Below are 24,695 nucleotides of genomic sequence, written 5' to 3' on the forward strand. Positions count from 1 at the left end.
AAAAACGCCTTTGATGAAGTCAACCAAAATTCAAGCAATTGTTTCAAATTGGGTTGAAGACTGCCAGGCATTCTCTCTAAAGAATTAGCTCTGGGCAGATTTTCTTCTACGTAGGAAGAAATAAGATCCCTTTGATTACAGAGCCACAAGAACAGGTTGCTCATTTGACTGGAGCTCAAGGAACCGTACAAGATCATTGTCTCCTCCAGATGAACACTGATATTTCTGGGACACATGCTTCTCCAGTGGTATCTAGAGGAACACTGGTTTTACTGCCCTCCTCCACCTTACTCTTCTTTCTAAAGCACAACCACCTATCGACCCACACACACTTGGCAGTAACAACCAGCTTCCCCTCTGACTGGAATCTTCTCCAGGTACAACTGACATCATGGCGCAGTTAGAAATTCTCCAACCCAGCTCCTTCCAAGTCTTCCAGCAAATAGAACTGCTTGATCACGTGTGTCTCTTGGGCCCTGCACATCTAGCAATGATTTGTAATGTTCTGAATTGAACCAAAGGATCCCAAAAGAATTCCCAACTGTTCTATGTTCCTTATGAACCTCCCCATATGCCAAGTACTCAAAGGCTTCTCTCTCTCTCTCTCCTTTCCCTCTCTTCCCATCCTCCCATCCTCCTCTCCCCACTCTCCATCATTTCCGCCTTTCTTTCTTTGAAAAGGAAAAAGTTGACAACCCAACTATTTATAATTATATACTGAGATTTAACACACATCTCAAATACAAATGTTGGACATTATTAGCTTGGTTCTCTGTTAAAGCTATGTGGGATAAAGAAAGCAGCTTCTGGTTTGTCTTACAGTGTACTAAAATGGGTGGTATAGACCACAGGTGCCACAGGACTTCCTAGGTGAGGGACGTCAGTGAGGGCTTAGAGGACTCAGGGAAGAAAGACTTCATAAAGGCTGGCACAGAGTATAGGGATTAGGAGACAACACGAGTGAAGATGCATCATCCCATCTATGGGAAACAGAATACAGGCTGGACAGGTATGAAATGTTCCTGCTAAGGAACAATACAAAAAAGTTTGGAGAGCAGGAAACAAGACTGAAGAGAAGAAAGCATTGACATTTTTCAGTGTGTTATGGTGGGCACTAAGGACCAACTGGATGGAGGCTTCTGAGAAAAAGAGAATAGTGATTCAAGCCCTCTGAAGGAAGGTTAAATGGGTGAGTGTCAGGGTACAAAGTAAACCAGAAAGGGGAGAAGGAATCTCATGGGGTAATGAGGGAAGACAGGTCTGAGCCAGTGAGGGCAGGGGTGGATGGAGGAGGGCACACAGAAAACCAGTGGCAGGGGTAGGGCAAAAAGACTTAGAGACTTAGTCCTGACCAGATAAGAGAAGTGAAAAGAAAGGACTAGATTTTAATTCTAGTTGCTAGGTAACAGTGAAACTAGAAAAGTATAGTCTGAATTTGATAAACAACTGTAATTTCCTCAAGAATATGCCTATGGTTCTAATAGTTTATTACAGAAATTACTGGTAGAAACAAAGTCATTCATCTTCCTTTAACCAAAAGCTTAAGCCTCTCAAATATGTTTCATGTGGTTAAGTGACCCAATTAGGGAGCACATCTCCCCAGTGGCAGCTTATTTTTTCCCTCCAGAGGAAAGGTGCTTCATTAATCTAAACTTTAAACTCCCGTTAAAATTGTTAGGACCATACTGTAAAGCGGAAAGTCTCATACATTCCTCAAAATTCAGTTTTCATGAGGAGATAGTTTAAAAATAGACACCTAATCAGAAGCTCCTCAGATCTAAATCTCATCAGAACTAGAAAAGGATGTAATGAGTTTCCTTCAGACGTAACCTCTGCAAATCATGAAATGCCATATTTGACAAAGATGATCATGTGAAAACACCAAAGTAATCCGAAAAACTGCTCACAATACAGGTGGCTGAATTCTATTTTTTACCATCTTCACTTCGGTGGGGTTAATTCAAAGACCTAAACACACACCTTGTAGTCAATAGAGAAGGAATTAAAGTGGGGGATAAGACAAATTCAATGCTATGGTCTAAGCCCAAGTGCCTCTCAGGATGTAATAACTTCACAGGACTCATACTCAAGCTACAGGAGTTCCATCAAATGACACAGACACCCAAAGATGCACAAAAGGACAAAAAATTATGTCACAGCCAAAAAACAAGAGCTTTATCAATGTACTTCAACAATCACAAAACTGTATTATGATAGATATGGTCAGAGTTGGAATCTATATAGATACTCCATATAGTAATCGCTACTGAAGAGATGGCATATGAAATGATGGCTGTATTACTTGGAAGTAAATCCCACACGTGCGGGAGGGAAGTGGTGGTAGTAGGGTATAGATGGACGAGACTAGACATAAGGTTGGTACTCTGAAGCTGAGTGATGGTACATGGGGTTCACTGTACCATTATCTCTGTTTGGATATGTTTAAAATCTTCCATGATAAAAAATGAAATACAAAAGAGAAAGTATGTTGAACCCATATTTTTAACATACTCAAAAGCAGAACAGGTCTCTTTCATAAAATTAATTTTCACCCACCAAAACAACACAGAGGAAATAAACACTTTTCTGGTGCCTAAGCAATGAGGTGGAAAAGCAGATGATACATATCCTAAGTCTAGAAAATTCCTTAAGAGAAAAACAAAAACAATAAACATCATCACTTTTCACAACTTCCCCCTCTCATGTTTCCATCCCACCTCTGAAGACACCACTCTCCTTGTCCAGAGGAACAAGCAGGAGAGAGTAACTGCAAAAGCCGCATGAAACTCAAGATCAGAGAGTGAAGTGGAAACCGCTGTGCCTACAGCACGAATGCTGGGCAACGCACCCTGAGGAAGCAAAGTCAAGGCTCTTGTGTCTCAGGGCTCCCAGAGGCACACAGTCCGTCGGGTTCTTGGACCCCAGCCGGTGTTAGCAGCGTTACCTGCACCAGACACTTACTGAGCACTTCCAGGCTGTCAGGCTCTGGAGTCCAGACACACTCTCCTCAAGGATCCAGCAGGAAGATAAAAAAAAAATCACAACCCAAGCAGGAAGTGCCAAAACAGGCTTCAGAAACCCCTCCAGGAATGGGGCTCCTGCTTGGGGGAGTCAAGGGGGAGATCTATGAGGAGATCTTAATAGATGAATAGGAATCTGTCATACATCACAGGCTGCTGGTGGGGAGGTGGGGGTTGTGTGTGTGTGTTTGTGTGTGCGCGCAATCAAAGGCATGCCATCTCTAAGACCCGGTAAGGAGTTCTGAGGTTGTTCCAGGGCACATGCAGAGGCAGAGAGTGAAGGAAATTGAGGCTGCAGAGGTGGGGGAGAAACTGAACATGACCCTGCGAGCCAGCACTTCTCAAACTAACCTTGGCTGAAGGACCAGCTGTCTAAAATTTCCAATCCACTAGGGATGGTGTACTCTCCCTTTTGTACCCCTAGGGAACAGGTAACAAGTAAAACAGACCAATTCCGGTGGGCCTGTGACACTCTAAGCAGAAATGCTATAGGTGACTTTTTTTTTTTCCACATGGGCAGGCAGCGGGAACCGAACCCAGGCCTCCGGCATGGTAGGCGATGGCAGGTGAGTGCTCTACCACTGAACCACCATTGCCCTCTAGAAGACATTTTTAAGAAGGGGTTCAGCACAGTCCAATTAATCTTTCTAGAAGGGGATCTCTAACAGCAGTGTGATGGGCGACTGAGAACTAAGAAAGGAAGCCGAGATGACAGTCGGCAGGGAAGGTAGAGGGGAAAACTTGGATTAATCCAGGAAACTGGTGTCGAGAGTCTAAGATGTTGATAATGGGGACAGAGGGAAGGTATTAGATTTGGGAGACATTTCCTAAGTCTACATGACAGGACTGGGTGACCAACTAGATGTGAAGGGGGAAAGGAACAGAGAATCACTCTATTTTCTAGACTCAGTGGGCTTTTGTGCCTGTTAGCCTAGGGAGGAACTATGCGAAGAGAAAGGAAAACTCACATGGGAATAAGGTTTTGTTTGAACCTTTCCTCATACAAAATCTCCAGAATCAACCATTCAAGGATGGCACAGGAGTCTGGACCCATCTGGGTGGGAGAGTAGCCAAATCACACGTTAGCACATTTTTATGACTAGTAAGAATGGTTCTAAATTGGGCCCAGTCCTTTGTGCCTGCTATTAGTAAGGGAATGGGAACAGGACTGCTAAAAAAAATTAAAAATAAAAAAATAGAAGGGAATGAGAGCAGGACTGCTAAAAATATATATATATAATTTGACGAAGAATTGAGTGTCAAAAATCAGCATTAACTAGTATCTCAAGGTGAGCGCAAAAAGCCAGCCCCCGTAATATCTACAAAGTCCTTTCACCTCCACCAAGCCAAAGCAGCTTTGTATAGCTAATCTAAAACAAAACATGACTAAAACAGTTTCAATTTGCATTTGGGTTGAAGTGCAGAAATAAAACATACTCAACCATGTTCACTGCTGAAATTTCAGAAAAAGACAGTGATGTTGCTACAGTTACAAAATCACAATAAATCACAGTTAAAAAAGATCACATCTAAAGTAACATGTCAGAACTCAATTAGTTTCTGAAAATAAATAAAACCCTGCTTTCTATACTAGGTGTAGCTTGCTGCTATGGTATAAGAGACCTCCATTTCTGGGAACTGCAACACGTGTTTGGTTGAGGAACAAAAGAACCTGCCAAAACCACTCTGTGGAAAGAAAAAAAAACACCCTCCCAGTTAGTTGGCTCCTGAAAAAAGTAAACAGTTAGGAAACCAGGAATTTGGAATAACAGGTGCATATACATATATATACTGATTTGATCAGAGCAAAAGTTCTCCTTTTTATGAGTTAAAAGTATGTGTTTGCATCAGCAGGTTTCTTCCATCTGATTTTGACTCCCCTGCCCATCTCCTTCCTTGCCACAAAAAGAGCCCCTGACTGATCTCCCAGCCTCCTCCTGCCCCCTGGTTTATTCTCAGCATAGTGACTGCTGATCCTGTGCAAGTGGAGGATGGGGCATGTCACCGCTCTGCTCAGATTCCTACAATGGCTCTGAAAAAGCCAACCTCCTACACTGGCTACCAACCCATACCAGTGATCTTCACAGGGAGCGCATGGAAATCCGTGAGAGCATTTCCTCGTGGTCACGGTGACAGGGGACGACACACGCACTAAGCACAGAGGACCAGGGCTCCAGGTTGTTCTGCACAACTGAGGACCGCCCCACGTCTGCATGCCTTTCTAGTGTTCTGCCAAATACTCAAAAGGATTAAAAAACCTCTAGTGATTATTTGAGCCTACAACCTGTTTTACACATAAATACAAAAGTACTTTTTGCATAATTTCACATATTGAATTTTCTCAAAATGTAATGCTATATTAGTCTGTTAAGATTGTAGTTTTTTGTTTGGAACATTATCAAGAATCATTCACCACTTTGGAAATCAGTCACCACAGATAATGCTGCTCCTGGCATCTTAGTCTGTATTAACAGACATTGCATTCACAGTGACTCCATGCATGGGGGGGGGGGGGGGGTGGCAGTATGTGTGTGAGCACTGACAATTTAAATCATCTACGTAATTAAAAATTACTTTCCTATTATTTCAGTTGTAGATTTTCAATGGGGTAATATATTTCTTTTGTAAATTGTCTGTGAAGGTAGCTTACTGTCTATAAATTTCATTTCAGAATAACAGTGGGAGTGTTTTCATAATAAATGTTATATAAAGGGGACACTGGATTCCTCCTGCTCTCCATGACAGCCTCATTATCTCTGAGCGCATCTCCTACGACTCTTCTCCCTCCCCTGCTTACTCCACACCAGCCAAATACTCAAAAGGATCGAAAACCTTTAGTGATTATTTGAGCCTATAACCTGTTTTACACATAAACACAAAAGTACTTTCTGCATAATTTCACATATTGAATTTTCTCAAAATGTAATGTTATATAAGTCTGTTAAGATTGTAGTTTTTTGTTTGGAACATTATCAAGAATCATGCCGGTGGCCATGCCCCTTCCTTTATAAACCAAAGACACTGCCACCTCACGCCTTTGTCCCTGCTCTGCCTTCTGTCTACGAGACTCCCTTGCCCCCTTAGGTCTTTCCTAAAATGATGCCGTCTCAGTGGGACTGTCCCTGTTTAAAATGGCAGCACCCCCTAGCCAACCCGGAACTCCCCATTCCACTTTTCTGCTTTATTTTTCCCCACAGCTCTTAAAACTACTATGTCGTTTCTTTCCTTGTGTTTCCCCATTAAAAAGAAAGCCCCATGAGGGCAAGGATTCTACCGGTTTTGTTCCCTTACTGCAATCTCAGGGCCAGAACAGTACATGCACGCCTTTATAATCTACATATTAATCGTTTAGAAATACCAATTTTGAAGTCTTTAATTTTAATTGCAAAATTAAAATTCAGTTGAAAAGCCAGGGTCTTCACTCTCTACCATCTTTAATCTTCGTATAGATAGACAAATTGAAGCTTCTGGTATCCAGGGCTGAATTTAACTAAGATAAGCCAGTTTGTTCTTAGAAAAATAATGAAACACTGACAAGATTATGCATGACGGTATGACATATGCCAATATTTTTCCATCTAGAATACTGTTTTGGAACATTTCATTAAGGAAGCCAAAACATGTGCCGTGCTCATGAAAATAATGAGTCACAGACTACTGACGAAAGAGAACCTGCCAGTCAGACTCTGACTTAGGCCAAATGAGAATTATTACTGGACAGAATAACTGGAGATGACTGTGAAAGCCCCAAATCCTGGGATTTGCTTGGCTTTACTTGGGAAGATTACTTTGAAATTAAATACAATTTCCTAGTTGTAGTATTTGACCCTGCTAATAATTACCCCCTGAAGAGAAGATCACAAGACAGAAGCATGGCAGGTTATCTGTCTTTATTTTTATTTCTTTATTTCCCTCACCAAAAAAACTCAATACAGTGGCTAATTTGGATGAATGTCAAGTCTTGCAGCCCTCAATCCTCAATTATTTCAGTGTCTTTATAAAAACAAATGAGTAATTTGAGGTACTGGGAAGATAACTTTTGCAATTATGATTACAAGATGCTAATCAGAGCAATGTACAACAAATCTAATGGAGCATGTCTTTATAAAGATCAACCAAGCCAGAGCTATTAATAAAAAAGCCTAGAGTCACTTATATATGAAGCATAAAGAAAATAGCTAAGAAGAAATGTGTCTCTTCAAATGTTGCATGTAGCAGATAATCATAATTTGAGCTGCAAACATACCCACTCCCCTCCTTAATTCGATTCTTCTTTTTTGTTTTATTAAATAATATAAAACTGTTTTCTCTTTTTCTGGGATATGGTTACTCAGAAGCAGCTGAGCAAACTGCCACCCGAGGATCAAATCCAACTTACCTTCTTTTAAAGTCCATTTGATCGAGCCTGTCCTCTTGCTTACAGCATGCAGACTTCCATCCAGCGTGGACACAAATAACAAGGTTTCAGGAAGCGTCACTGTGCTGGTACTTCCAGAAATCTGTAAGGAGATGGAGAAGACTCATCATGGTCAATAGGACTCTTTACCTTAGGAATGCACAAACTTACATCCCCACCCCAGAAGTTATCTTTCCAAAATCCTCTTTCTTACGATGAAGAAACTGAGTTTGGAAAGCTTCGATTTCCAGCAAAGGTACACATCTAGACAACAGCTGAGTCAGGACTGGAACCTGGAAATCCATACTCCAACTAAGATGCCATCCTACCTGCAGACAAACAAGCTCATGGCCTAACCATGACAAGGACAGGAATTCTGAAGTAAGCTTGGGCAGCCTCCTCTGAGACAGAAGGGGGAAAGTATGCTCAGCCCTCTAACTGACTTCCTTCTCTCCATTACATGTGGCTTTTTAAAACCTGGCTGTTTCGCAAGACTCCATGATAAAGAAGAATGCCAACACACCCCTAAGCCCTACACTCACCTACGAAATTTGAAAAAGCAATGAACTAGGGGTGGGGTTAGGGAATAGGAAGTTAAGGCTGAAAATGCACAGCTCTCCTATTTGGAATGATGGAAACGTTTGGTAATGGATGGTGGTGACGGTAGCACAACGTGAATATAGTTAACACCACTGAAATACAGATCTGAACTGGTTAGAAGTGGAAATGTTGGCTCATAGATATGGTAAAGGAATGAAGTTTTTTTTTAATCTGTAGAACCGTACAACACAGTGAACCCCGAGTTAAACCGTGGACTATAGTTAATAGTACAATTATAAAAATGTGCTGTTATCCATTGTTACAAATGTTCCACACCAACGCACAGTGTTAATAGGGTGATATATGGGAATTGCATATTTTATGCATGACTGTTCTGTACAACCACAACTTCTCTAATAAAGAAAAAAATAAAGCAATAAATTAGGGAGAAATGTTTAAAGCAAAACAGCAACAACAACTTTCCTTACATAATAAGTTTGTATACTAATAAAACATCACGATTTCAATAGGCATGTTGTAAAGGAAATGAATATAGGGGGTACCAGGGTAGTTCAGTGGTAGAATTCTCGCCTGCCATGTGGGAGACCCGGGTTCCATTCAGGCCCATGCACTTCCCAAACAAACAAAAGAAACGAAAACAGATGAAAAAAATTGAACAAATGGTGCTGCAATAATAGGATACCCACATGGAAAAAGAATGAAATGTGACCCCGCCATACAACATATACAAAAAAGAAAATGAATATAAACGAATATCACAAACTGGTTGGCTTAAAAAAAAAAAAAAAAAGGACACGAATAAAAAACATAACTCAAATTTCTCATTTATAATCAAAATACAATTTAAATCAAAATGTGCCTTCTTTGCTCAATGAGTTAAGACAAAAAAACTTTAAAGAAAATAGTCAAGGGTAGTCAAATTCACTTTCTCATCCACTGCTGGCAGCAATTAAAACTAAATTAGCACAATCTTTCTGGAAAGCACAAAAGTGTTCATACTTTTTGATCCTATAATTTTACCCTAAAGAAAAGATTCCAACTATGGAAAAAGCTGTATACAAGGATATTGTATCTTTATATCTGTTCTAGTTTGCTAGCTGCCGGAATGCAATATACCAGAAATGGAATGGTTTTTAAAAGGGAGAATTTAATGAGTTGCAAGTTTATAGTTCTAAGGCCGAGAAAATGTCCCAATTACAACAAGTCTATAGAAATGTCCAGTCACAGGCATCCAGGGAAAGATACCTTGATTCAAGAAGGCCGAAGAAGTTCAGGGTCTCTCTCTCAAGTGAGAAGGCATGTGGTGAACACAGTCAGGGCTTCTCTCTCAGCTGGAAGGGCACATGGCGAACATGGCATCGTCATCTGCTAGTTTTCTTTTCTGGCTTCTGGTTTCATGAAGCTCCCCAGGAGGTGTTTTCCTTCTTCATCTCCAAAGGTTGCTGGCTCGTGGACTCTCTGCATCTCATGGCTACATCTTTCTGCTCTCTCTGAATCTCTCATTCTCCAAAATATTTCCTCTTTTATAGGACTCCAATAAACCAATCAAGACCCACCCAAATGGGTGGAGACATGTTGTCCCCTAATCCAGTTTAACAACCATTCTTGACTAAATCACATCATCCAGGGAGATGATCGCATTACAGTTTCAAACATATGGTGTTGAATAGAGATTATTCTACCTTTATGAAATGGGATTTATATTAAAACATGACTTTTCTTAGGGGGCTTACTTCCTTTCAAACCAGCACAACATCTCATTTATACACACACACAAAAAAACCTGAAAAGATCAGGCAGCTAAGTATAGAATTGCCATATGATCCAGCAATCCTGTTACTAGGTATATATTCAGAGGACCACCTGAAAGACACAAACGGACATTGCACACCAATGTTTACAGCAGCATTATTTATGATTGCCAAGAGATGGAAACAGCCCAAATGTCCATCAATGGATGAGTGACTAAACAGGTTGTGGTATATACATATGATGGACAATTATGCAGCTGTAAGAGAGAATAAAGCTATGAAGCAGGTAGCAACATGGATGAACCTTGAGGACATTCAGCTCAGTGAAATTAGCCAGAAACAAAAGGACAAATACTGTACGGGCTCATTAATATGAACATTAATGAGTGAACTTGAAGAATTTCAGTTAAGAACACAGGTTATCAGGAGACAGAAATAGGGTAGAGATTGGGCAATTGGTGAAGGAATGCAGATTGTGCAACATGATTGACTGTAAAAATTCAGAAAAGGATAGCACAATACTACCTGATTGTAGCACAATATTATAAGTATGCTGAATGTGAGTATGATTGAGGGAGAAGGGCTGGGGACACATATGAAGCCAGAAGGAAAGCCAGAAGATAAAGACCAAGATGGCGTAATTTAGGAATGCCTAGAGTGGATAACAATGGTGATTAAATGTACGAATTAAAAAAAAAAATGTTTTTGCATGAGGGAGAACAAAGAAATGTCAATATTAGAGGGTACTGAAGATAGATGGTATATGGGAAAAAGTACAATCAATGCAGGCTAGGGTCTATAGTCAACAGTAACATTATAGAATGCTTCAACTGAAAGTAACAAAAGCATTACGCCAATAATAATGGGGTGAGGGACAAGAGTTAAGAGGAGGTTTAGATATCCTATTTGGCGAGGGTGTGTTTACTGGTTTTCTTTCTCTTGGGGACAATAATCTAAAATTGAGAATAATGATGGACTGTGGACTTTGGGCCCTCTACATGATGCCCAATGAATGCAGGCGGCTGAAGGATGCACTGACAGAGATGTGGATTGGCAAACGATGGTATATACTTATGAATGAAGGTTGTGCTGCTATAAAAATGAACAAAGTCATGAGGCATACAACGATGTGAATGAACATGTGGGATGTGGTAAGACAAAATAAGCCAGAAACAGAAGAACAAGAATGGCATGGGTCACTTTTAGAAAAATGATCATAAGAAAGCACCAGCCTAGATTGTAAGCTTTTAGAGCACACATATTAAATCCAGAGTGGTGATTATTATTTCTGGATTTTGAGAGGCTGTTTTATATATATAACCTGATATTTAGAGATAAGAATGAAGTAAAACAGGTTGGGGTTAAAGTAATTCAGAACATAGGGGTAAGGAAGACAGTGTCTAGATTTTAGAACCACACATACTCTTTGAGACCAAAGGAAGAAAGGCTTATTTGGTCTGGAGCTGAAATTTTCTGTAGTGCATAATCTAACAAAACCTATCTGTACAGCTCATTTGAACAACTAAAACACAGGGAGCACAGAATAAGAAACAGGTCCCTTAATCCTGTATAGATTATTGTAATGCCTGGATACATCCTCGAGCATATTAACCAGAAAATAAAAAAGTATTGGCAAAATCCCTTGAGGGATGGGAAAAAGAATATGGAACTATTAAACCTTACCATCGGGGAATCCCTTGATCAGTGTCAAACTTTAGGAACACCAGGCTATGCCCTCGATCCTGAGGTTTACTCTTGCAAAGCTTATGTAGGTAGCGGAGAAGCTCAGACAACCTTTAGGCATGCCTAAGAGTTACTTCTGGAGGACCTCTTTTGTTGCTCAAATGTGTCCTCACTCTCTCTAACCCCAATTCTGCAAGTGAAATCGTTGCCCTCCCCACTACATGGTACATGACATCCAGGGGTGAAAGTCTCCCTTGCAACATGAGAGATGACTCCGAGGGATGAATATAGCCTGGCACTGGGGGATCAACAATTCCATCCTGACCAAAAAGGGAAAAAGAAGTGTTACTCTGGAGGTTACTCTGGAGGTTGCTCTTACGCAAGCTTCAGGTAGAAGCTATCTACCTTCTTACCTATATAACCTACCAATCCTCAACCAGGACCATTCCAGCAAATCCTAAGGAACACGTAGGGCAATATATAAGATTCCACAAGGGTTCCATGCACTAGAGCAACTTTCTAGAAACCTACAACCTCCAGATGGGTCCCTCATCCAGGTAAGTCCTGAAACCTAGCCCAGCTTCTCCAGAACATCAGATAGTTCCATCTCCCTATCCCATATTAGTGACAGACCCTTCCAGTATGAAACATTTAGAATGGCCATAGCCCAAACACCCCTAAAGAGAAGGATGGAAAGATCAAAGGTGATGGTGGAGGTAGACAGAGACAATAGGATTTAGCAAATGAATATGAATGCTGAACGATTAAATTGATACTCTTTTAGTCTCCAGTATTTTGGAGCAGCTAGAAGTAAAAACCTAAAATTGTGAAACTGTAACCCATGTCAAACTCTGAAATATGTTCTACAACTGATTGTGATGCTGTGCTTTGAAATTTATAGCTTTTTTGTATATATGCTACTTTTCGCAAAAAAAGAAAAAGGAAAAAAGTCTATTGTGATGATAAAAAAATATTTAAGCCCTCTAGCCTCCTATATTCTAAAAAAATATTTAAGCCCTCTAGCCTCCTATATTCTGGGGCAGCTAGAAGGAAAAATCTGAGCGGATCGTATGGTGCCCCATGACAAACTCTGGGATCTGTCCTGTAACTACTCGTTGAAGAGTGCTTTGAAAACTATTGCTTTTTTATTTCTTTGCTTTATATATATGTTGCACTATACAATAAAAAAAGTTAAAAATAAAAAAGCGTTATGACAAAACAGGCATAAATATCAACAGGTAGGGACACATGGGGAAGGCGTATGGACTCTTCGTGGAAGAAAAGGAAATGTCTTCAGCTACAGTAGGGTGGCGAAGGCATGTCTGTACACTTAGGTTAGATTGTATGATGTGTGAATAGAACTGTTTAAAAATGAACAGAGAGAAATAAGTGCTGGAGAAAATGCAGGGAAGGAGATGTACCTACTCACTGTCGGTAGGGAAATGAGAGGTGCAGCCCCTCTGGAGGGCAGTGTGGTGGTTCCAGGGGAGGCTAGGGGTGGGGTTGCCATTTGATCCTGAAACCTCATTGCCCGGTATATATTCCTGGGGGGACTGAGTGTGGGGACACGAATGGACATTTGCACACTGGTGTCTATGGCAGCAGTGTTCCCAATTCACAATGGATGGAGGCGCCCTGGGGGTGCAATGACAGAGGAATGGGGGGGCGGGTACTGTGGTTTATACATACAATGGACTGCTGAGCGGCTGTAATAAGTAAGAAGGAATGAAGTTATGAGACACGTAACTAGGTGAATGAACCTTGAGGGCTGTATGTTGAATGAAATGTCAGAAACAAAAAGACAAATATTATCTTGCCTCACTCATACAGACTAACCATAATATAAAAACTCAGTGAACTGAGGTCAAGAGCATGGGTTATCAGGTTGGGGCCTACTGTAGAGGGGCCTGGATTGTAGGCTCTTACAGCAGCCACATATATTCAGGAGTCGTAACTGCTGTTTCTGAATTCTGAGATAGTGAGTGGTTTGTTTACACCCTGGTCGTTCCCAGGAACTTAGGGTATTTGTGTGACATCTGAGACTCGGAGTTAGAGCTCTGAAGCTATGAGGGTCAGCAGTGCCCCATATAGGGACTGTTTAAAAGCTGAAAAATGGACCTGACTTTGAGTAGAGATATGAATGAAGCTGAGCTAGATGGGACTAATGTAAATCTGAGCGTAGGGTAAAGGATGATATCATCCATGCTTGGAAACTGTTTGAGACCAAGGGTAGAGATGTTTATTTGGTGCAAAACTTGTATTTTGGGTAGTATACTTCCTAATTTAACCTGTATGGCCAGTTTACTTGAATGTCATAAGTGCATGAATTGGGTGTGAGACTTCGTTAGTTTGTCCAGGTCAGAATGATGCCCCGGATATATCCCAGAGTAATTTGGGCAGTGAATAAACAACTATTTGTAAGGTCTCCTTGGGGCACCAGAGAAAAAGGAGAAAATATTCAACATCCCCCTTTGGAGAATTTCTGATATTCTCGCAAGTGGTGGAGACAAATCAATAGGCCAAGCCCTTGATCTTGGAGTTTGCCCTTATGAAATTTATTCCTGCAAAGGACAGGCTAAGCCTACTTAAAATTATGCCTAAGAGTCACCCCTAGAGAACCTCTTTTGTTGCTCAGATGTGACCTCTCTTCTAAGCCAATGTGGAAGGTGAACTCGCTGTCCTCCCCCACCTTCCCGGCCCTGCATGGGACATGACTCCCAGGGGTATGGATCTCCCTGGCAAACCGAGACAGAAATCCAGGGATGAGCCAGGACCTAGCATCAAGGGATTGAGAGAGCCTCCTTGACCAAAAGGGGGAAGAGAGAAATGAGACAAAATAAACTTTCAGTGGCTGAGAGATTTCAAACAGAGTGGAGAAGTTATCCTGCAGGTTGTTCTTGCCCATTATATGGAAGTCTCTTTTCAGTTTGTGGGGTGCCAGAGTGGCTAGAAGGAAGTGCCTGGGCCTGATGAGCTGTGTTCCAGTGGCCTTCATTCTTGAAGATGATTGTATGACAATACAGCTTTTGCAATATGACTGTGTGATTCTGAAAACCTTGTGTCTGATGCTCCTTTTATCTAGGGTATGGCCAGATGAATAAAAAGTATGGATAAAAAATAACTAATAGGGAGACAGGGGTTAAAATACATTAGGTAGATGGAAATGCTGGTAGTCAATGAGGGGGACGGGTGGGGGTATGGGATGTATGAGTTTTTTCTTTTCTTTTTATTTCTTTTTATGGAGTAATGCAAATGTTCTAGAGAATAAGCATAGTGAAGAATGCACAACTGTATGACGATATTGTGAGCCACTGACTATGTACCATGCATGGAATGTTAGGATTTATCAATAAAAAAAAAAAAAAAACAGAAAAGAACTGAAGTTCCATTACTATCCAAATGACTAAAAATTACAATACTCAGTGGAATATTATATAATCATTAATATAAAACAATCATTGGGCAGTGTGATGGTGGCTCAGTGGCAGAATTTCCGCCTGCCATGCTGGAGACCCAGGTTTGATTCCCAGGGCCTGCCCATGCCAAAAAAAACAAAAACATAATAATTAATGTAACACTTGGAAAAACAATATAGAGGAATACATGTATACATTAACAAGTAAAAAATACAGAGCCCAAAATTTGGTACACACTATGACTGTAAACTGTCCTAGATTGTTTTGTTTTTTGTCTGCCTGTCCTCTGGCTTTGCTGAGAACTGTCCCATCACCCATTTTCCATGTGAGCAGCATTTATGTGTATGTGTGTGTGTGTGTGTGTGTGTGTGTACATGCACACACATGCAACGCACAGGTAACAGCTGAAAGCTTTCCTAGGTCAAAATCCTTTTAGGGTATGGAGCTTTCAGCAATGCCACCATTGTAATGAGAGTCTCTCTTCCTCTGTCCTAACTTTCTTTCTGTCCTGTAAATTAGCTGATTCCTGTGGGTCTTGAATTTAAAGCAAGCCAACCCAACTTGCTTATAGTGTAACAGTTTGAATCTAGGCACAACAATGCTAATTGTGAAATACAGGGATATGGCTGGCTTTTAGCAATACAACTTAAAAAGATTGGAGGTTACTTGTGCATTGAAGCCTGACTCCAAAATGCATGGCCACTCTTGTAATAACCGTGATGATGCCAGTTAGTCCCTTAAAAGAAAGCCCCAATGTGTCTCTCCAGGGCAGAACGAGATAGCAGGACAAACACTCAAGTCCCTGTACTCCTTTTCCACAGTGGAGACCTGGGAAAAGGGGTGAAGTAGCTGCCAGAGCCTCCTTCGCACCCCACCTTATTTATGTGTGTCCTGTCTGGAGGGGGAGAGGCTTAGTCCTTTGCAACGCCCAGTACCAGGGCACACCCATCTGGAATGGGAGAAACAACAGTAAGATCTGTTGCCACCTCCTGAGTTCGTGCTCTGTGTAAAACTGCAAATGTGAAGAAAAAGAATTTGCCTTTGGAACTAGGAAATTTGTCTCTGAGGACAACTAGGGTTAGGACAACAGAAACTTCAAGGGTGGGATCTGCCGAGGATCCAAAGATCAGAAAAACCAGCTGTTTTGGAGGGGTTAAGACTATTTTAGACACAGGGCACAGATGGTGACAAGGCACACCTGTACCTGCCCATACCTGAACCAGAGGAGTGGGCATCACCTGGGGGCACCTGGTCCTGGAGAACAGCATCCCCATGACCAGGCCTCAGTGGGCTGTAGCTAAATGAACCTTTGAGTTGTCTCCCCTTGAGGAGGGGGATATGGGTTTGCAGTCTGATGAGATGGCTAGATTATGGTAGGTGGCAACAGTTTGAAGACTGAATCAAAGAAAAGGGAAGGTGTGTGCACATCATTTATACAACAGGTCTTGGGATCACAAAAGAAATGGGTTGGACTCTCTGGGCAACTGAAGTGGAAAGAAATAAAACCTGGGAAATTTCAGTGAATATGTTTTCCCACTATGTGGAAAAAGCGAGATGAGCGAGAAAAGACAAGAATGTAAGTAAGAAAGAAGCCTGAGAAGAAACATGGCTGAAAGACGGGAGAGTCTGTGGCTTCCACTATTCCTCAGGCCTAGCCAAATTCCCTGAACTCAGAGACACCGCAGTATTCACAACAAATTCCCCTCTATGCCTCAGCCAACTGAAATTAGGTTTCTGTCACTTCGAGAAAAGACAAGAATGTAAGTAAGAAAGAAGCCTGAGAAGAAACATGGCTGAAAGACGGGAGAGTCTGTGGCTTCCACTATTCCTCAGGCCTAGCCAAATTCCCTGAACTCAGAGACACCCCAGTATTCACAACAAATTCCCCTCTATGCCTCAGCCAACTGAAATTAGGTTTCTGTCACTTGCAACCAAAACAGTGCTAATACATATACACAGCTGTTTTAAAAATATAGATATAAAAAAGATAAGAAAATATAGCAATAGTTTTTTCCTCTAGCTTCTATATTTTCTAAAATATAGAATTTATAAAATATGTGATTTACAATTAATTTTTCATAAAATATGAAGAATATGGACAAGTTAGCAGGAGAAGAAAGCAGTTCCAGTTGAAATGCATTCCATCTCAGGATATTAGGCAACTTGACCATGTTTGATCAATAGCCACCAAACAAGGGAAAAAAGTTTAGAAACACAGGTCTCCAATAAGAAAGTTTGCATCCAAGAATTTGGTGTTGCTATTAAAGCCCACAGTACAACTATAATGAACAAACTGGATCTTATCACAAATATTAACATTAAGAAGGGTCAATATTTACTAAAATATATCCATGCTGCTTCATGGCTAGTGGGGAAACAAAAGTCACCTGTTTGAGTATCTCGGAAACCAGATGAGGAGCAATTGTCTATGGGTGGTTGAACAGAAATAAAACATTAATTACATAAAGTAACGTAGTCTTCAAAAATAGAAAGTTATATAAAAGTGGAATTTAGCAACTGGGAGTTCTGACAGTTAATCATGATATCAAGAATGACATCATAAACCATATCACAACTGACAGGCTCTTTTCTCTATTTAGGTTCTCAACTCTTTCAAATCTGAAAGCCTGGGGAGCCACTCTGAACAGTGTGTTATTCTGTCACATGGCAAATTAATATGACATACAAATTTTTTTCTGGCTTTTTCTACCATTTTTTTTTAAATCACGAAAAGGCCTGTCTTTGAATATTGTTGCTACAGCTTACATGAATTAAGTAAGCTTCCAGAACAGAGGTCTAGTTTTAGGCTAGACTAGATTATCCGCCAGTGCCATTATCACCCTCCACAATGTTACTGTGTTTACTTCCTAGAAAGTCACCATCAAATCCAGGAATGTATGTCCTATTAGTATTTAAAAGGAGAACTGATTCTAGATAGCCACCTTGAAGTAGTCCTCACAGAGGAGAGATTCTGTCCATTCAAGGCTTCTCATATGAGGTGGTCCAAGATGATAATTCTGGATCCGCCCAGCTGAGGATCAAGATGGAAGTCCTGAGAGCTGGCTATAAGGTCTGGTGATTCAAGGTAGATGGCACCGGGGACACTGGTGCTGGAAACCTAGCTCATTTCGTTGGTTCCAGCAGTTGAATCGTCCACACTGCAGCCCTCTTCATCCAGGACTTCAACAAGAGCCTTCCACCAAAACAAGTGCGATTCTACAGCAACGTTCTGATTATAATGGAAGGCTTCACAGAATCCAGCAGCTTCACTGTTTTGTAATACATCACTCACTCTGCCCACAAAGCCATGGAAGCCAACCGCCAACTGCTTATTCAGAGACGATTAAAAGGCAAGTCACTGACAATTTAATTAATCTCTAATATTCTGAACTCAGCTAAGTTATTAATGTAATTTATTCACCTTAATCAATTCATTTCCTTATATTGCAAAAAATCTTTTCTAAAAGAAGACCTGAAATAGCTTGGTTTCAAAAACATCTTCAAGATCTAGTAATATGAGGTAGCTTCTTAAACTTTATAACTAAAGTACAAGCAGTGAAAGAAAAAATAAATGGGAACTCCTTAAGATCAAGAACTTCTGGGCCTCAAAATACTGTCAAAAAGGTGAAGAGGCAGCCAACTCAAGGAGAGAAAATATTTGGAAATCACGTATCAGATAAAAGCTTGATATCCTGTGTACATAAAAAAAAATCATACAGCTCAACAACAAAAGAACAAGCAACCCAATTACAAAATGGGCTAAGGATACAAACAGATACTTTTCCAAAGAGCAAACAAAAATGGTAAAAAGCACATGAAGAAATGCTCATTTTCATTAGCTATAAGGGAAACGCAAATCAAGACAGCAATGAAATATCACCTCATCTATAAGAATGGCTGCTCTTAAACAGAAAACTACAAATGTTGGAGAGGATGTGGAGAAATTGGAACATTTATTCACTGTTGGTGGGAATGTATAATGGTACAGCTGCTATGGAAAACAGTTTGGCGGTTCCTCAGAAAACTAAATATTGAGTTGCCTTATGACCTGGCAATACCAATACTTGGTATATATCCAGAAGAGCTGAGGGAAGTGACACAAACAGACATTTGTACACCAATGTTGATAGCAGCACTATTCACAACTGCCAAGAGATGGAACCAATACAGATGCCCATCAACAGACGAGTGGATAAACAAAATGTGGCATATACATACAGTGCAATATTATACAGCAGTGAGATGAAAGAGGTCCCGAAGCATGTGACAACGTGGATGAACCTTGAGGACATAATGCTGAGTGAAATAAGTCAGACACAAAATGACAGATACTGTATGATTTTACTTTTATGACTCTAGCAAAGATAATCTCACTGTAGAATATAGCAGACTTAGAGGTACACAAAAGCTAGAGATGGGAGAAAGGCTACCCAATGAGGTTGAACTTAAATGCAAGGGAACAGATAGGAGTGATGGTAACTAATTAGTGGGGTTATAAGTAACATTTCCATATTGAAGGTGGATATAATTGAAAAGAAATGTATAGTACCATGTATCCCACTGATTCAATCCACAATTATAAATAAGTTCTTCATGAACTATTTCACAGGTTTGATACTGGACAAACAGTCAATAGCAGAAGGGTATAGGGTGAAAACTAAAATTACATACTATGGCCAATAGCTAACAGGAAGACATCAACAGTACCACAGCACTACCGGGGCAACAACAGTTTTGATTTGATATAAGCTGTGTTTATCAGTTCTTGGTCTCTATGGACCAAAATTGACAGTGCTGCTGGCTGTACAACCAAGTGAGAACATTGTAAGACATGGTTTATTTTGGACATTACCCATCATACCTAATAGATGGAGGGAGCTGAAGGGTACAATGACTGAGAAGCAGGATGGCAATCTGTGATACATTTATATGGTACGAAATGGTACAGCTACAACAAGGAAGGAAATGGAGAGGCACATAATGAACTGAATAAATCTTGGGGCAATATGTCGTGCGAAACAAGTTAGAAACAAAAGAACAAATACAGTAAGGTCTCTTTCAGAAAATCCTTACAAGAAAACTGGAGCCTAGATTGTAAGCCTTATAGCAGCCAAACTGAGCTTGAAATTGTAAGTGTATTTCTAGATTCTAAGGCACTGAACTATATGTATGTCAGCTGGTATTTCCCTGGTACTTTGAGTTAATACCGTGACATCTGAGACTCAGAAATGGAGTGCTGCAGCCCTGAAAGCTAGCACAGCTATATACAATAACAACTAAAGTAACTGAAAAAGAGATCAAGCCTCAATTAGAGATAAAAACAAAGCCAATCTGGCTGGGACTAAGGTAAATCAAATTAGAGGGTAAAAGATATAGTGTATGTACTCTAGACCCTCACCTACTACTATATGAGATCAAAGGCAGAGAGGTTTATTATGTCTTGAACCTACATTTTCTATAACAATCTAAATCAACCTGTCTGGATAGCTCATTAAAAACAACCTAAATTCCTGGAGTCCAAAACAGGAACAAGGTCTTGTAATTCTGTATAGCTTAATGTAATACCAGATACATTTCAGACTATGGTGGGCTGATAATTTAAAAGTATTGGCAGAGTCCCTAGAGGGTCTGCAGGCAAAAAATATATATACATTTATTTTTTAAATACATATAAATATATATATATATATATATATATATATATATTAAACTTTCCTATCTGAGAAACCCCAGGTATCTTCTCAACCACTGGGGACTCCCAAGAAAATAGGCCAAGCCCTCAATTTTGAGGCTTGCCTTACCAAATTTATTTCTCTAGTGGAGAAGCTAAAACTACCTATAATGAGGCCTAAGAGTTTCTTTCAGGAAACCTCATTTGTTGCTTAGATGTGGCATCTCTCTCTCTTTAAGTCCAACACTACAAGAAAAATCATACTCTCCCCAATACATGGGACATGACATTCAGGGGTAAAAGTCTCGCTGACGATGTAGGGTATGACTTCCCCATTGAATCTGGCCCTGGCACCATCACCTTCCTGACCAAAAAGGGAAAATGTATAATAAATTAAGGCATCAGTGGCTAAGAGAAGTCAGATAGAGTCAAGAGGCTATTTTGATGCAAGCTTCAGTTAGATGGTGTTAACTACCATGGCTTGCTAAATCCCAACCAATTTCACTCCTGTTAACTCTTTTTTTTTTTTTTTTTGGCATGGTCAGGCTCCGGGAATGGAACCTGGGTCTCTGGTATGGCAGGGTAGAATCTGCCCTTGTATCACCATTGCACCACCCCCACTCCTGTTAACTCTTAAGAACACCTAGGGCTTGAGCTATAAAAGTCTCAGGCACTAAGTCTGCTTTCCTGGAATCTGTAATTTCCAGAGCGTTCCTAGGCCAGATAAATCTTGAAACTCAGAGGAACCACCCTCTCCAAGATTACCAACGAATTATATCCTTTGGTGTCAACGCCCCTTCTCAATAGGAAAAAGTCAGAATGGGCACTGCCTAAAGATCCCTACAGATGGGGAGAAGACTCAGAGGAGGAGGAGGAGTTATAACCGAGAAAACAGGATTTAACAAACGAGTAAAGACTGCTGAATAACCATATAGATATTTCTTCTAGCCACCAGTGTTCTGGAGCAGCTAAAAGGAGAAAATCTGAAAGAGTGAAACGGAAACCCGTAACAACTCTGAAATCTGTTCGGCAACGACTTGTTGAAGTATACTTTGAAAATTACTGCTTTTCTTTTCTTTGTATATATATTTCACAATAAAGACTTTATTTATTTTAAAGAACATCTTCAGTGAAAAGAATCATGTATATAAGGCGAAGGTAGGTGTTAAAACAGCACGAAAACAAATAAAACAGCCTCTAACAAAGACCTCCTAGTTTCTAAGACAGAACAGGAGGCGATTCAACGGTGGCTGGAGGAAAACAACCAGCAAGGACAGGACCTATGGCTTGGTTTCAGCTGCTACATCTATCACTGAACTGGCATTTTGTCACTCACCCTCTGCCACCTGAGTAAATGGGACAGGAAGGCACACTTCAAGCTCCTCAAAAATTCAGAATGTGTACAAGCCAAATGTTTCTCATGAGGGAATTTTCAGAAATGCTACATTTTCCAGAGAAATACAACTTCTAAATTTCAAACATACATTTCAAGAAATAGTTCCCAAACTGATTGGCAATCTAATAGTAACAGTCAGAAATATGTTTAATAAAAATAGCACAGACCTTTCATCTCTAAGTCAGTGGGGAGAAGTGGTGCTGTAAACACAAGAGTTTCACACCATAGTTTCCTAAAGAGATCTAACCTTGATGGGTATTGTAATATCTGTTACACTTTTAAAAAAAAGAAAGGGCATATTCTACCCCCACAAAAAAGGAGGCACACACATAACTACAGAAGGCCCAGTGTGAACAAGAAAACAAGCTACGTTTCTCGGGTAGCTTGTAAATCAATCAAGTCTAATCCAATCGCACATGTGTAAAAGTTAAATTCATACAGTAACACTCTAGTGATAGTTTAACTAAAAACACTAAAAACAGTTAAAAATACTTCTATGAATCTTCTCCTCTTTCTACCTCCACCTCAACAGACTACAATATCTGTTAATATTAGATTACAATAATTTGGCTAATAACAAAATGACATTTTTTTCTTTTAGGAATACCACATTGATTTCAAGTACCACTTGTTCAGAGGCTAAATTTTTACTATTTTTCCCCTGTGGATCACTAGATTACCACTATATTGCATAATCCTAGCCTAAAGATTTATTTGTTTATTTAGGGTTATTTAAAGCTAAGAAAGCCAAAAGACAAATAGTATCATGCCTCACTCATATGGACTATGATACAAAAACTTGGTGAACTGAAGACGAGAGCATGGGTTATTCAGTTGGAACCTATTGTAAAGGCTCCTAGATTGTAAACTCTTACAGCAGTCACACATATTCACGAGTTGTAATTGTTATTTCTAAATTCTGAGATGCTGAGCTGTTTGTTTATAACCTGGTCATTCCCAGAAACTTCGGGTATGTGTGTGACACCTGAGACTCAGAACTAGTGCTCTGAAGCTATGAAAGTCAGCAGGAAATACAGGAACTGTTTAAAAGGTTGAAAAAGGGATCTGACTCTGAGTAGAGATATGAATGAAGCTGATCTGGACAGGACTAGGGTAGATCAGAATACAGGGTAAAGGATGATATTATCCCTATTTTAAAACTTCAACTTCTAAGTGAGACCAAAGGGAAACATGTTTATGTGGTGCATTTTGGGTACTGCATTTTCCTAATTTTACTTTTATGGTCAGTTTAGTTGGACACCACAAGTGCATGGAGTCTTGAATAGGGAGTGAGACATTGATTTGTCCAAGTTAGTATGATTCCCCAGATATATCCCAGAGTAATTTGAACAGTGAATAAAGAAGTATTTGCAAGGTCCCTTGGGGCACTAGGGAGAAAGGAGGAAATAGTCAACTTTCCCATTTGGAGAATTTCTGATACTCCTGCAAGCAGTGGAGAAAGCCAAGTCAATAGGCCGAGCCCTCGATTGTGGGGTTCACCCCTATGGGACTTATTCCTGAAAAGGATAGGATAGGCCTATTTAAAATTGGACCTAATAGTCACCCCTAGAGAATTTGTTTTGCTGCTCAGATGTGGTCTCTTTCTCTAAGCCAACTGGGCAGGTGAACACACTGCCCTCCCCCCACTACAGAGTACCTGACTCCCAGTGGTGTAAATCTTCCTGGCAACATGGGACAGAAACTCCAGGATGAGCCAGGACCTGTCATAAAGGGACTGAGAGAGCCTTCTTGACCAAAAGGGGGAAGAGAAAAATGAGACAAAATAAAGTTTCAGTGGCTGAGAGATTTCAGAGTCAAGAGGTTATCCTGGAGGTTATTCTTATGCATTATATAAAGATCCCTTTTTATTTTATGGTGTATTGGAGTGGCTGGAGGGAAGTACCTGAAACTGATGAGCTGTGCTCCTGTAGCCTTGATTCTTGAAGACGATTATATAACGAAATAGTTTTACAACGTGACTGTATGATTGTGAAAAACTTGTGTCTGTTGCTCCTTTTATCTAGGGTATGGACTGATGAGTAATAAATATGGATGGGGAATGAACAAATAAGGGGACAGAGGTTTTAAAATAAACTGGGTAAATGGAAATACTAGTGGTCAATGAGAGGCAGGGGTAAGGGGTATGGTAAGTATGAATTTTTTCTTTTTATTTCTTTTTCTGGAGTGATGCAAATGTTCTAAAAAACGATCATGGTGATGAATGCACAAATATGTGACGGTATTCGTGAACTATTGATTGTAAACCACGTATGGAATATTTGTATGTTAAGATTTATCAATAAAAATATTTTAAAAATAAAAGTTCAGAAAACCATCCTCCTAACTAAAAATACAATACTAACAAGGGCATTGCTATGTGTTTTCAATAGCATCTCATGATACAATGTACTGTGTACCTAAATTCCTGGAACCTATAACCTGCCACCAACAACAAGGCTGCTTGTCAGAGCTCAAATCCACGGACTGGCTGGCCACAGAGTTGTAAAGCAGAGGTAAACTGACTCAAGGTCCGTTCTGGTTAGCTAATGAATCACATTATAGTATTACACATAAGACTTAAAACAGGTACGCAAGTAAGGGAAGGTTCATATAAGAAAGATTTCCAAGATATTTAATTGTAGTACCTAGGAAGGACCGTATGAAATCTTGCAAACAACTAAAGGTGCATGTCAAGAAATGCAGAATTATATATTTCAAGTGGATTAAAATTGCTAAGGAATCAGAATTTATAATTATAAACCTTAGCAATAATACCTTAGAGGTGAGAAGGGCATTCTTTA

At 40.1% G+C, this 24,695-nt stretch overlaps 1 protein-coding gene across 2 annotated transcripts in view; it reads right to left on the bottom strand.

Moving 5' to 3' along the window:
* The window catches only part of ERN1 (endoplasmic reticulum to nucleus signaling 1), a 117,680-nt gene that overhangs the window by 73,348 nt on the left and 19,637 nt on the right, over positions 1 to 24,695 (bottom strand). For both annotated transcript variants that reach the window (XM_077163580.1, XM_077163581.1), the window contains one exon: positions 7,399 to 7,519. In XM_077163580.1, coding sequence (XP_077019695.1) covers positions 7,399 to 7,519 — 121 coding nt within the window. The remainder of the gene's footprint in view (positions 1 to 7,398; positions 7,520 to 24,695) is intronic.

Source organism: Tamandua tetradactyla, chromosome 6 (genome assembly GCF_023851605.1).
Source record: "Tamandua tetradactyla isolate mTamTet1 chromosome 6, mTamTet1.pri, whole genome shotgun sequence".
NCBI classification, from domain to species: Eukaryota; Metazoa; Chordata; class Mammalia; order Pilosa; family Myrmecophagidae; genus Tamandua; species Tamandua tetradactyla.